Source organism: Brienomyrus brachyistius, chromosome 23 (assembly GCF_023856365.1).
Source record: "Brienomyrus brachyistius isolate T26 chromosome 23, BBRACH_0.4, whole genome shotgun sequence".
NCBI classification, from domain to species: domain Eukaryota; kingdom Metazoa; phylum Chordata; class Actinopteri; order Osteoglossiformes; family Mormyridae; genus Brienomyrus; species Brienomyrus brachyistius.
In genome coordinates this window covers 21,348,614-21,362,752 of record NC_064555.1, presented here as the reverse complement: position 1 = coordinate 21,362,752, position 14,139 = coordinate 21,348,614, and the positions used below count along the sequence as shown (strand labels likewise).

General features: G+C 41.8%; 3 protein-coding genes across 7 annotated transcripts in view; 1 reads left to right on the top strand and 2 right to left on the bottom strand.

The window, feature by feature from the left end:
• Positions 1-7,856, bottom strand: part of trappc9 (trafficking protein particle complex subunit 9) — a 197,094-nt gene extending 189,238 nt beyond the window's left edge. For 2 of the 5 annotated variants that reach the window (XM_048993809.1, XM_048993813.1), the window contains exons 1-4: positions 6,194-6,294; positions 4,773-5,374; positions 1,688-1,833; positions 979-1,104 (exon numbers count right to left, since the gene is read on the bottom strand). In XM_048993809.1, the coding sequence (XP_048849766.1) occupies positions 979-1,104; positions 1,688-1,833; positions 4,773-5,356 (856 nt within the window). In that variant the 5' untranslated portion in view covers positions 5,357-5,374; positions 6,194-6,294. Of the gene's footprint in view, positions 1-978; positions 1,105-1,687; positions 1,834-4,772; positions 5,375-6,189; positions 6,295-6,441; positions 6,585-7,721 lie in introns of those variants that run through there. The other 3 variants (XM_048993811.1, XM_048993812.1, XM_048993810.1) reach the window with 3 other exon arrangements.
• On the top strand, positions 7,413-10,496 carry chrac1 (chromatin accessibility complex subunit 1). Its single transcript, XM_048993827.1, has 3 exons — positions 7,413-7,646; positions 7,747-7,873; positions 8,388-10,496. The coding sequence occupies exons 1-3, from the start codon at positions 7,488-7,490 to the stop codon at positions 8,459-8,461; spliced, it is 360 nt and encodes a 119-aa protein (XP_048849784.1). The 5' UTR covers positions 7,413-7,487; the 3' UTR covers positions 8,462-10,496.
• Positions 10,082-13,831, bottom strand: si:ch211-57n23.1 (uncharacterized). The gene is made up of 4 exons (XM_048993826.1): positions 13,699-13,831; positions 12,946-13,117; positions 11,616-12,097; positions 10,082-11,113 (listed from the first exon to the last, which is right to left on the bottom strand). Exons 3-4 carry the CDS (start codon positions 12,089-12,091, stop codon positions 10,972-10,974), a joined length of 618 nt encoding a protein of 205 aa, XP_048849783.1. The 5' UTR covers positions 12,092-12,097; positions 12,946-13,117; positions 13,699-13,831; the 3' UTR covers positions 10,082-10,971.
• Positions 13,832-14,139: the final 308 nt, after the last annotated feature.

The following is a 14,139-nucleotide window of genomic DNA, read 5'->3' as shown; positions in this document are numbered from 1 at the left end:
TAAAGACTCAGAAATACTCACCTTCACACGTATCACAGAGCGTTTATAATATTATATTCTGGTCTAAATCTAAATCACACGGAGAGACAACAGTATGGTGTTCCAGTGCATGACAAGGGATTGATGGATGACAAGTTAAGGCAAAATTAGCTATGAGGCTACAGAAGGCGCTAGCAAGAAATGAACAGAACACATGCACAAGGAGTAGTAAGACAAGTTAAACAAGGGCCTTTGGACAGCATTACACGCCCACCCATCACCTCACTCACCAATATCGCCTCGGCACCACATACACGGTCCTCACCCTCATCATGCTCACCACCATCAACATGGTTTTCACCATAATAATTCACAGTATCTCCACAAACATCATCGGCCTAAACATTACTGCCCTCCTCATCATCAGCTCTAACCAAACCACCTTCCTTGTTGTAATTGTAAGAAGGGTTTGCTCATAAAACCTTTCAGATGCGTCAGTGCGACTGAAAATGAGAGACCAGAAATTACTTCAAATGCACAATTACTGAAGAATGATTCTTTCAGAATTAGGTGCAGGCATTCAAAATTATCGCCTTTAAAAATTTTATGCCAAAAGATAAAGCTATACTAATGTTGAACAAATAAAACCAGGTCTTAAATTTGCATTCTGAGGAACTATTCAACTTTGCAGAGACGCCTTTATGGTGGAAATGAGCAGGCTGGTTAGCAGGGGGTTCGTTCTGTACAGAGTTGGGTAATTCAGATCCAAAGAGTAAAAGTCCAGACCAAGATTTCCTTTCACCAACCAGTTCAGCATAAAGAGTCAGTCACAGAGTATTCAACTGGTTGGTTGAAACAAAATCCAGGTCTGGACTTATACTCTCTGGACCTGAATTACCCAACTCTGGTTCTGTACTCCAGTAACACTTTCAGACTTTGTTCATATTACAGACTTTTCAAAGGGAAAACGGCGGTTTCAGCAGGTTGGGGGTACATTACCTGGTCGGTGCCTCTTGCCGGCATCAGCTGCCTGCGAGACACTGGGCTTGCGGCCCCCGGATTTCCCCGCCGTTCCCCCAGGGTAGTGGTAGATCACAGACGCAGAGCACAGGCCTTCCAGGGCCGCTGAGAGCAGGCAACACAACAGTGAGAGCTTGGCAATAACCAGAGGAATCCTACTGGGTCCCTTCCTGGGACACAAACATGAGTATTGGCACATGAACCAAAACTGCACAGATCTGACATTACTCTGTCATTGTGTTGGCCAGCTTGAAAAAAATAGGTGAAACAGGTGAAAATTTGCATAAACCAGCATCAGAAATTAATGACAAGGGATTATTAGATCACCTTTTACTATGTGGTTGCCAGCACTAAAATCCAGCTAATTACATTGCAGCTCATTCAGCCATTCACTGTCCTTAACAACCCTAAGCTTTTTAATCCACTATTGCAAGTCACACTGAGCCCATGCAACCCGTGAATCAGCCTGTTCCCGAGGGTCAAGCCAGTCCTGCCAGATTTCAAATCAACTTCAGGGTGACATCCTGATTCACAGCTTGGAACAGCACAGCGATCACGTTCGGTCTAAAGCGAGGGATCCAAATGAGACTCAGAGAGATTCCCGACACACTAGTTCCCACTCCAATCCACACCGGCAGCCTGGCTTAGTGCCGGACTCGGGGGATGTGCCCCACCTGGACAAACTCACCCCCCAGCCACAGGAAGTCATTGACGGAGCGCAGCAGCTCTACGGCCATGTGGTAGTGGACCAGGGCGTCCTGCAGCATGCCCGCCTGCAGGCACAGATCCCCCACATGCTTCCGCATCCTGCCCTGGCAGCGCTTTTTGTAGTGCCTGAAGAGGAGGGGGGTCAGGGCACGGGTAAGGTGAGCGCACAAGTGCGGGCACGCAACCAGGAGCCGGCGTACGCGCACAGAGAAACACAGCAGAATCTGTGCAGCCTACAGGTCACCACATGTAACTTCAAGAAAGAGCTTTTACACTAATGGATTAGAGTCAATGTCAACTGCTACTTCCCAGCAAAGCAAATGTCATGAATACTTACCTCTCTTTTTTTTCTGCAAAGATCATGTGCAATGGTGATCAGCACCATCAATTTCTGTTTTTTTTAGCATTTACCATCTCACCCAATCACAATCCACCAACAGAATGGAGAGCAGTCATTTCAGTTCAATGGGAAAGGGAGGGGCAGCTCAAGCACAAAACAGTGTCTTGGTACAAAGCTAAACACTAAACTCTTAGCCAGTATTACACCAGTATTACTGTATCGACATGAAAACGAAAAGGCTGAAATGAGGAAAGACAACACATCTCAAAGGAGAACTTTGGTCTAAACCCGCAATTTTCTTTTTGACAGGAAAAAGGCTTGAATGTGCAGTTCCGACAAAGCAAAACATTAGCTACAGAACCAAACATCCTTCCTTGGGCCTTGTGTTTCGCATAACTCACAGTACATCTGTTGTTATGAGTCAAGCTTTCTTTAACGTCGCAGTTTTCCCACCGAAGAAGGGAGCAGATAATCTCCCACTCATGAGTCCAGCATCTGTTCATAGACACGAGACGAGTTTTCACCACGAAATCTTCCAGAACTGTCATATGCCATGTATTACCATTGGGAAATATACAAAAAATGTTTCAGACCCAACCACCAAAAATCAGAATCAGCTATTAAAAGTTTCCACAGAACTTAGGCACTGATTAACATCCCACACACCGTTAGATGTCACAAAAACAATATTAGCAACTGCCAGGTAAATGCTGACGCATGCATGTGGATTATGGGCCATGGAAATGTTTCCAGATAAGAGCATCTATTGAGTGCGTGAAACAACACACAAGGAAGGAGACTTGGTTCTGAATCCGATTTCCGAATAGTTTCACTCATTGGCAAAATTGTGGGCATGCAATCGAGCTATTTTGTTCGTAAGGAGATTTTGACTCAGAGCTCTCCTTTAATGTGGTGGGCTGAAACGAAGGGAGCCAACATGCAAAACCTCTGTTCCTCTTCACTCGGGGCCCCTGTGCGTCGCAAAGTTAAGTGTCACCACATTTACTGCTATTTGGGCCATGAGAAGACAACGTACTGGAGCTCTTATTCTGGCAAAGGACAAACTTATCCATAATATCACAAGCCCATTTTTGGTGTTCCAGTTATTATGTAACCAAGAAATCTTGCATTCCATAGTCATGGGGAAAAGGAATGAATTCAACAGCTCTTCCAAAGAGCAGAAGACTAAAACAAGTTCTGTTCAGTTACGTAACTATCAGACACATTTGTCATTGCATGACATAAGTAACACAGTTTCTCTCCTTCTAAACAATTTCTAATCCACTCACAGAAAGTCTATTAGATTTAGGTCCAGCTATTCTGAAAAAGGCTAAACGTCTAATTCCGTGAAAGTGTATCTCAAGGGACCTAATAAGCAACCAAGTGCAACAAATGTAAGGAAACCATTTGGTCCACCCAGTACATGGATACCATATTTAAATTCATGCCTTCATAACTGGAAGAATGAAAGCCAAGCTGTGGCAAAGCATCACCCATGAATTACGGTATGAAATCCAGGTACCAGTCAACACGGCAGCACTCAGTTAACAAGGACACTTAACCGCCTTGTTCGTCTGGTGTCCAGGAGCCTTTCTAACCCATCACAGGCTTCGCTGCCACACTTGGCCATTAATTTGTCCTGTGAGCACTAGACACGTTATCAAGGCCTGCCGCTATAATTGGGGAGCGGACATAGAACACTAAATATGTGCTTTACATATATGACCCTCTGCATGTCAACTGAGACTGTGTAACTTACAGAAAAGTGAGGACTGAACAGAGGTAAACAAATACATACTTCAATGTTATTCACTAGAACCACCATAAAAGTTGCTTTTGAGCTCATTTATGGATCTCATTTTTACACGGTAATTGATAATTTTACGTTTAATATCTTCGGATGTTTACAGGAAGAATCATATAAACTTCTCAAGCTTACTCCTCTGTATTATGCTTTGAGTTCTGATTGAATTTATATACCCCATTCAGCACCTTTGCCCTTGAAGAATGTTAAACTGCGGCACCACAAATCCCCATGTCAATTTTGGATGATGTGCTGAAGTACAAATCATTATTCACAGAGTCCATCCTATAGTTATTCCTTCTTTCACCAGAGGTAAGAGTGATGTGTTTGGCTCTCGGCTATGAACCAAGACACTTTAGCACTGAGACAGAGGTTTCTGGAATGTAAAGAGGACCGAAGCTAACGAGCCTTGGGGGTGGGAGGAGGTCGACAATGGGGAAGTGCGATGCACATGACTACAGCTCACCTTTTCACACCCAATAATACACTCACAGGACAGTATGAAAGAAAAAAAAAGAAAGACAAATAAACCAAGACAAGCAAACAAAAGTAAATAAGAGTAAATCATGATATAGGAGGAAACGTGGCTTTTTTCCAAACAGCAGAAATGTCAGAAGTATCTGGACAAACGTGTGAGAAACACCATCAACCTTTTCTGTATCTATGCGACAAGAAAATCACATCTTACATTCAAAAATTTCCTTGCTTCAACCTCGGTCAGGTTTTATTTCTTAATTTCCTGAACAATAACAACCCATTCCAATATTAAGGACATGCAACATTAAAAAGGGAGTTATTCTACAAACTTGAACATGAAGTAGTAAACAAGGTTTAATGTTAAAATCAGTATTAATGCCATAAGCTGTACAGAACTGTAAAAATAAGGACTAAGTAATAATTTCATAATGAAACACAACTCACCTGCTGTCTGTGTCGAGGCCAACAAAGTCTTTCTTTTCAAAGGGGACACAGAGTAGGGGAATCTTGTCCCCCGATTTGTCTGTGGCCCTGTCAAGCCTCTTGGACTCCAGCACAATGAAAATAGACTCCACAAAATCCTCCACTCTCTTCTCTACGTCTTCACATTTATCATAACTAGGGTAGAATGCCACATCTGTGCGGGTTTGCTCAGCAATCTCACCCTGCAGCCCGAACACAAGCAGGCGGGAGTCGTACAGCGTGGGGCCAAACACTTCCTTCTGACCGTGGAAGCGCTCAGAGGTCTGTGGCCACTCCTTAGCAGAGCTGCATGTCGTCACGGCAATGAGGCCCACCACCTTGCGATGGGTCTGGAAATCTCCCCACTCGTTGTTCTCTGGGGGGTAATGGTGCCGGTAGCGGATGTAGAGCAGCCTCTGGGAGTCACGAATGCTAACCTGGTTGATGCTGGCTATGCGCTTGTAGATACGGAAGAACTCATCTTCCGGTACAATGCCTACAGGCTGCACCACCACCAGGACGGTCTGGTGATCCTCTGCACATTGCATGTAGTCTGGGATACTCATCTCTCAGCTGGCTGCAACCTGGAGAAGAGTAGAACAAAATGAACACATACATGATCTGCCTGCTCAGAATATTATATAGAGCTCATCAATAATACATGAAAAGAGGTCCAAGGGTAATGGCGCCAAAATCCAAAATACCTCTACATAATGCGATATGCGATGTGCTATACAGCGGCTATTTCAGAGTTCTCCCTGGTTTACTACATCATTACAACTGAGATTACATACACGGATGTTGCCTTCGTGAACAATACAAATAGATACGAACTTAACACTTGATTAACCTGTACAGATATACCGAAAATCCAGTACGGCATCTGGTCTATTGAAACCTGTAAGTAGAGGAGCTCAATCCATAACAAATATGGTCTTTACCTAAACTAGTTTAACGGGTGCTCGTTTCAGATTAAGGGATTACAGTATTTCCTACAGTTATATAAGAAGGTAAATAAATTGTGTAATACTAGCTAAAACATTAACAGCCCGTGATAACCAACAAACTGTCAAGGTATTAAGCTAGCCAACATCGCTGCGTTTCAGGACAGAGCCCCAACATTAAATGATAATATTTATTTGGAATACATTTAATCGGATAAGTAACACCTCTACGTAGAATATAACCATGTGGATTTCTTTATCACAATAATGCGGCGTCATTTTTCCCTCCATTCCAAAGGACACAGCATTTAAACACCTGTCATCTTAAAGCTGCAACTACACAGTGGAGTAGCTACAGGAATCGCCATTGCGCTCTAATGAATTCAGATCGCCTATTTTAAAACACGGGAATGCCGTAATGTAGACAGCATCTCCGCCATAAGGCTGTGCCATACTCACGAGTCCCCTTGGTGTTTTTCACCTCACAAACAGCTTGCTGTAATTGTTAGCGAAACAAAATTCTTCCTTGAATGACAGCGACAACTTCCTGCATCATAATATCTAAATATTCGTGGGTGAGTTGCGTTTTTGAATACATTTTCCGACCAAGAGCAATTAAATATTTTTAAGAACTGTATTCGCATAATCGTCCAAAAACTGAAAGTATAGTTTATGCATTCTATTTAGAATGAATATAATTTATTTACCACATGAAAGCAGGTAAACATAAAAATGTAGCACCCCCTTCGTGGAAAAATTGAGCTCTCCCGCTCGGTTCATAGGGCTAACTTCATCATTCTTCCGTACTGACTTAGATCCACCGCAGCTGTTGGAAAATGTGAATGAAAAATGGGATTACCCAATAACTTACACTGTTGCCAACTATCTGGGGAATAACAGAAGATCTGCTGGTCATGAGGTTTCGCCTGTCAAAGGAAATGAAACGAGCGCAGCTATACAATTGAATAGGTGGAGTTATGTGGTTATTCCACGTGTGTAAGTGTTCTGAATGAAAATAGTTATAATGTTCCATGAAAATAGTTAAACATCATCTGAGTATATTTTCGAGTCATTACACTCGAATTACCATTACAGGTGAATTTCTTTGACGGTCACATTTATATTAGCGTAACACAAATAAATTAACTGTGCCGATTTTAGTGTCCGTGTATATCTTTTCTTAATTTCACTAAAATATTAAACGTTCTTTACAGTTTGTATTATGCATCATTCTGTGTTATTTTCTTGTCTATAAGTAGCATTGTCTAATTAAATCTTAACTAAATAATCAATGTATTATGCGGCTAACGCAAAAAAAGTTCAAGGGACCCCCCCCCAACACCAAATAAAAATTATTAAAGAGCATCCGCTTCTTGTTTATTTACAATTATATCACGCAGTGACGTTGGTGTGTTACTCTTTTGGGGATCCCAGCTAGATTAAGAAAGGCTGAAACACACACACACAGACTAGTACTGGATGTTACACACACTTAGAATCAGTCTTGAATTAGACATTGCTTTTTAGAATATGCAAGTGTTAAGTATAAAAGTGTTATTTCACATTTATGTTAATGTATGTCAAGTTTTTTTTGTAATAAACAAAGTCACGTGTTATGACATCAGAGGTTGAGAGCTCGGCGCGAGAACTGAAGACGGCGCTCGCGAGCTCAACAACGGGTTTTAAAATACACCGAACTTCCGCTCGAGCCGGTCGCCTCGCAGTCGTTAGCTTAGCGCGCTCCTCCGGCAACATGTCGGCTAACAATGCGGGCGGGAAGGTTAACGTCAGCCATTCATTAACCAACAAAAATGTTTCTCTTCCCATGTCACGCGTGAAATTGATCATGAAAAGTTCTCCGGACGTTTCTAGCATTAACCAAGACGCTTTATTTTTAACCACCAAAGCGACGGTAAGGCCAAGTCTTTTGGATTCAGTACTGCACGTTTATAAACAGCAGCATTGCGCCGCTAGCAGGCATACTTACTTTTACTTCACCTTTTTCTTTCCAGGAGCTATTTGTTCAATATCTAGCACAGTGTTCGTTTAAAAATGGCTCTGGAAAGGAGAAAAACACGTTAGCATACAGTGACCTGGCTAATGCCGCCGAACAATCGGAGACTTTTCAGTTCCTCACAGGTAAGGCGATGAGTCAGGTAAACAAGCCGTGTTCACTTCCTTAACCTGCTCTGGTCAGCAGCTGAAACCACACGTAAATGCGGTAGATTTAGCATCTACCGCTTGAATGTGCTGCTGGGCAGCGATATTTTGTTATACTTTGTAATATACAGTATTCCTGCAGACTACACTTGGTAACTAGCCTGCTTACTAGATAGCCGAATAACACATCATATTTTGCAGTGTCATTTGTTATGAAGCGATCGCAGCATCCTTGCCTTACACGTAAGCAAGTTTACGAAACCCTGGATTCCGATTAATTTTAGATGCCATTATGCAGTCTGTAAGGCACATGAAACGTTTTAGTTCAAAGCGCAGCATGACGTCCTTCAATACTATTTAAGTGAACTTTAGTTCTCAGGAGTTGCAACTGGTCTTTTACAATTAATCTGCGGTGGGTGAAAATACCAACTGAATCGTGGTGATGTTACAGAATAGTTGGTTTAATTAACCCTGCTTATCAATTTGTTTCCAGATATCTTGCCAAAAAAGATCCTGGCAAAGGATTATCTAAGATCTTTGGAGGAGAGAACTGAAGACAGTGATTAATACAGGAAAGTCGATTGCATAGGGATCCTGGGCTTCATCTTCACCTTCTCTTATTGCTTTTGTGAATGAACACATGAGCACATTTGTACTGATCTAGCTGGATATCCAAAATGGATTTTAACCTGTATGTATACACAACCGTTTGTTTAGAGGATGATTTGTTTGACATGTAGTGTGACTGTCAAGCAGAATGCTATATAGGTGATTGGCTTAGCCATTTCACTGTTAACCACTGTAGTGTAGCAGGGAAATCAATTTGTGTTTGATGCAGAGGGATATAAATAATGTGAATGAAATTAAGTGTGTGTTAACCTGTCTTTCGGAAAGCGAATAATCGACTGATACTCTTAATACTCTAGTTGCCAAAGAGTAACTTTCACTAACCTTTTGGTGGTAACCATGTCTGATTTTTTTTGCCTGTAAAATGTTTGAATGTTCTGTTATGTGTTTGCTGAAGGCAAAAATGCACCTTTTTAAGGTCACTTTTTTACAGGAATGTGTTAGACTTTAAAATAGGACAGATAAATACCCAGTACAATTTGTGAGTTGATATATACTCAGGAACAAGAAAGTAGCCTTGTGGATAGCCTTTATGTGACTAAAAGCACAAATGTAGACAAGCATTACCACTGTATGTTTAGAGCATGGGATGCTCAAAACTGGGGAAGAGCTTTAATCCATCTGATGTTATGTACTACCTCAAGTCACCTGTGCCCAGTACAGATGGGCAACAATCAGTTAAGGAGTCATGTGAAATGATACTGGTTTAATTATTACAGTTCTCCAGGTGGCTTTGCAGAAATGGATAATTAAGGGTTATAGTAAATGCTTGGATTAGTGTTCTGCATCACTGGGTTAAAGGACCAGTGCTTTAGAGGGGGGTTCCCAAATCCCTTTTTAGCATATACATAGTTATTTCTACTTAAAATGTGAATAATTGTGTAATTAATATAGCTTTCTGTGCTTGACCTGTGGGTTTAATGTAGATACTGGGGAAATTACAGTTTAATCCATGAGTAGCAGGGAAAATTGTGTTCAGTCCTTCACTGATTTTTTACATAATTTACACAGAGTGATTGGCAATCCCACACATGCAAGATTTCAAAGTCTAATTACAGCTATTGCTGCTTTAATGGGAGCTGTTTGTTGTGAACAGGGCTGGGAACCCCTTGGTTTGACGTGTCATCTTATGAATATGTATTTCTATGTACCAGGGATAGGATGATCAGCCTTCAGGGGCAGGATATGCTGTTTATTTAAACCCAGCACCCTTACATCAGGACCGCTAAAACAGTGCCATACGCAGTTGTCTGTATCTGCTGGTGTTTGACAACACGGTTTATCTACCTACATCTGGAAACTTTGAAGTCTCTTAAACTCAGTAGCTAAGCATTATGTATAAAATGTTATACATCTCTTATGTTTTCCACCTCACTGTGGGTAAACATTCCACGTAACTAAAATCTGGAGAAATTAATTGTATACTTAGGTTTGTTTTCCTTCTCTCTAATTTGGATTCCACTGTGCAATTTGCTTCAGAATTCATAGGGAGGCATGACATAATTAAAGTCCTCCTTTTCAAAAAGCACTATATAAAACAAACAAACTGGAATAACAAGATGGCAAAACAATAATTGTATTAATAGCATAAGAAATGTTAGATACAACTGGGAAAACAGTAAAGCAAAATAAGTACAAATCTATAAAACCATACAAACAATGTCTTATTTTAAACCCCAATGCATCCCACAGATCAGTTGACAGCCTGTCATAAGACAGTGACCAGCTTTCAAATGGCTTTTAAACAAAGGGCTAAAGAATATTTTGAAATTGAATTCCTTACATGCTTAAAGATTTTATGCCTGACTTGGTGTTTGAGGCGTTAACCTACAGAATTTGTGAATCGCTCATCTCAAGCTGTATTGTTCCTGGATGTAGTCATTCGTGCAGCCATGTTTAGTAGAATGTGTTTTAAAGCCATATTTTATGGCATTTCTTCTAACGACTTTGTAATAAAATACTAGGTCATGTGTAATTTGTACTTGGTACTTTTTTTTAAGGCCAGTCATTGTTTCTGATAGACACAGAAAATAGTGTCACAGAAAATGTAATTCAAGTGTCCAAAAATAGTGTGGGGGGCAGGACATTTTAAGAGCAGTTACCAGGCAGCCCCCGCGACCCTGCATGCGGGACAAACGAGTGAAGGAAATAGATGGGATGAATGTTACTAGGTAAATTGCAGTTTCCCTGCTTTCTGCCACTGTGTTCAGAAGCTTCAAAGCTGATTGGTTAATAAGAAAGCTAGTCACAAAAATAGATTTTATGACAAACAGTAGAAGGTTGTACTGTAAAAACAGCGCCTCTACAGGCCAAAGGCAAACTTACAGATTGATAACATAGAATGGTTCTCATACTTGTTTTTGTGGGGCAAGGATATAAGCTAGGTTGCCATGTGCTGTGCATGCACTGTACACAATTCAGCATAACATCTACCTAGTAGCATTGTGTAGTCACTCTGCCAGTAACTTTGCAAGTCGAAGCTGCAGGGTGTTCAGCGATCTTTCCAGGTGATTCACTTGTTTCTCCAGAAGGTCTGTCAGATGCTGTCTGCTATAGATGGAATCTTTTGTAGTGCCAAGTTGCTCCTTTAAACTTTAAAGACCAAAACAAAAAACATTGTCTGTCAGTACTTGTCTCTGCTAAAATTTGGTCTGTGACCCCACCTCAATATATAATCACTCTTAACTGTTGAGTTTTTTTCCCCAAAATGAGAAGGCTTGAATAATGTTTAGTGCGTGTTTAAATTACTCTGTTCAACAGCCAAAACAAAGCATTAGGGTACATTCCTAAAATTGCATGTTTTTTTTTATTTATTTTTTTTAGTTGCCTAGCCAGCTGTTTCCGTTTCATTCTGGACCCCTCCACCCAATGCTCACGTCCAAACTTGTGGTGCTATGTGACATCATTCTTTAAGAATCCAGTGTGGTTCATTATGCATAATAATCCTGAAAAAAGTAGCCTTGCCTTCTGCAGGCCAGCTGTTAAACCACAACGAGTCGCACGGCACGCGTCTGTGCTGTCTGTTGCGGCATTAACTCCTTCGTTACAGGCACAGTGGGAGGGGGGTAAGCTCATTGGCTATCACAATGCTCACCTCGAGAAGGTCCAGAGCTCTGCGCCGTCTCTTCGTCTTTCTTCTAGAGAGAGAAAAACATTTTGCATGGTACCAGCCGTCTGCTCGAAGCTGAGCTGGTCTGCCCGGAAGCCCTGCAGGTCCTCCCTAGCCTGCTGGTTGTAGGAGACGCCTCCCTCGGCCACCCCGCTAGCTTCGGCTACGGCCCGGAGGGCAGCGCGGTTCTGGAGCGCGAGGAGGCGTGACTGCTCGAACTCCTCTGGACCCACTATGTTATCCCAGCAGATGGGGGATGATGGCGGCAGCCAGAAGCGCTGGGAGCAGTTGGCCGGCCTGTCTGCAGTCTCAGTGACAAAGGGACTGTCGGCCGGAAAGCTGTGGAGGAGCTCCTGCAGGCCAGAGCCCCAGTCAGTCCCCAGCTCCAGCTCAATGTCCATCGCAACCGCCAGACACAACACAGGCAGCAGGAAACAGCCGTGCAGCCACGTACACCCCATTCTGTCCTGAAACAATGAAGTAAGTCATTGCAGCAGTTAGCCATTTTTATGTCTGCTTTAAATCATAGATAATTTTCTCCACATTAATTCCATCTGCCTGTGCTGGTGAGGATCATAGGTGGCCTGGAGCTTTTCCCAGGCAGTATAAGACTACAGAAACTGGTACACCCAGGGTGGGATTCCAGTCCATAGCAGGGCTCACACACAATCACACTCCACGGGCAAAGATGGCATTTAGCCTGACTGTGTGCCTTTGTACTGAGGAAAAAAACAGGAGTTGTCGAGAAACTACATGAGGAAAATGCGCTTAACTCCACACAGAGCTAAGCTGGGGTCTGAACCCTCCCCCTGGAGATATGAGACATCTCTCATCTACCAGATTTATAGAAAAACTATTTATGTTTTTAAAATCGTTATACAGACAATTTTCCACAGTTTTGTTAGGTGACCGAGAACTGTGCAGGTTTAACATGAAGCACAAGATTTTTTCGTTCCTTTAAGAAAGTATCCCTTACTTCGGGGAAGATTAAGCAATTTTCGGTTCTTTAACTTTTCCAAAGCTTCATAGAACCGACTCCGTAGCCAAAAAATTAAATCAAAAGTTTTCTGTAAACGATTTATGTGAGTCTCGGCCTACTGGACACAACACAGACGTCTTGTAGATCAAATAATTTATAATAATGTGTGTGTGTGAGAGAGAGAGAAAGAGTGTAAATTAAACAGTCGGCAAACATTAAAGCATCGCAACCTAACTTCGAGAATAATGGGGGAACTCCAATCACCTTAAAGTATCAGCTTCATAAAAGCAGTACTTTCGCTAAATACACGCCGAGATCGATAAGGAGGAAGCTTACCTTAGGCGAGCGTTCGGCACCGAGTGAGGCGTCCGCGCTGGAGCAGCGGCTGAGCAGAGTCACATGCACCGATGAGACACTGGAAACTCTGACTCGCCATCTCGGATGCCTTCAGCTGAGTGATACGCTCTCAGCGCAGTTACATTGCCCATATATCTAAATGCAATGACCACTGAATAAAAAAAAAACATGAAAATAAAAAGGGCAAAACTTTTCTGTTTGGTAAAACTGCCAAAAAGTTAAATGTAAGCATCAATCAACCTCTTTTACACCACTTACTACATTAATAACATGGAAGGTTGCTGTTGCCTACCAAAGTTCATCGCTTAACAGCGATTCAGTTGCAGACAAAATACGCTAACGTGGCTGCATTTGCCATAGTGGTTGTTTTTCTTCTTAAGTAAACATAGTCGTATGCATGTATAAGAGTAAAGTTTTTAGTCTTCGTATTTAATCCGTTTTATTTGTGGTCTGCGAATAATGAGCGTCTCATCGGAACAAAAACATCGAAGGTGTTTCTGAAAACGAAAAATACGGTCCATAATTGCGAACTGCGGGTGGATTTTTTAAATGCTAACTTTATATTGGCTGCAAAATTAAATTTCGCACAAAAACTTCACACAGCAAACCTCGACTGCTTTTAACGGTAAGTCTGGCTCACATTTAATGTAACTAAGAGCAAAATGTAGGTTATATAGGCGTTCACATCCATAACTATTTTATGGAAGCACATTTGTTAGCAATTTCAGCCACCTTCTAGGTAACTCCAAGGCTTATTCGCACAGCGCTTTGTGTCGTTACCCCCTTTTCATGCCAGGTCTGGTGCAGCCCTCCGTTGGTGACAGTGCATGGATATTTCATTAACAGAGCCACTCCTTTATAGCACTGGCCTCATGCTTTTTGTCTTGATGAAATATTCTTGCTCCAGTTTAAATACCGTAAAACCCATAATATGCATCCATGTATCCGTTTGAAGCAGGCTGTTGCAAATATATATATTTGCAAGTCAAGTGACTGCAAGCTTAGGTACCTGCTAAGTCCTGCACAGGCAGCAAAATCAGTAGATAACAAACCAAACAAAATGTTTTGTGCAGAAGGTAGAATGAATATTTTGGAGTTCCAACCACAGTAGACTAATTCACCTAATCATTAAAATGCGTACCTCCGTAGAAGTTTGAAAATCTGAATTTCTTC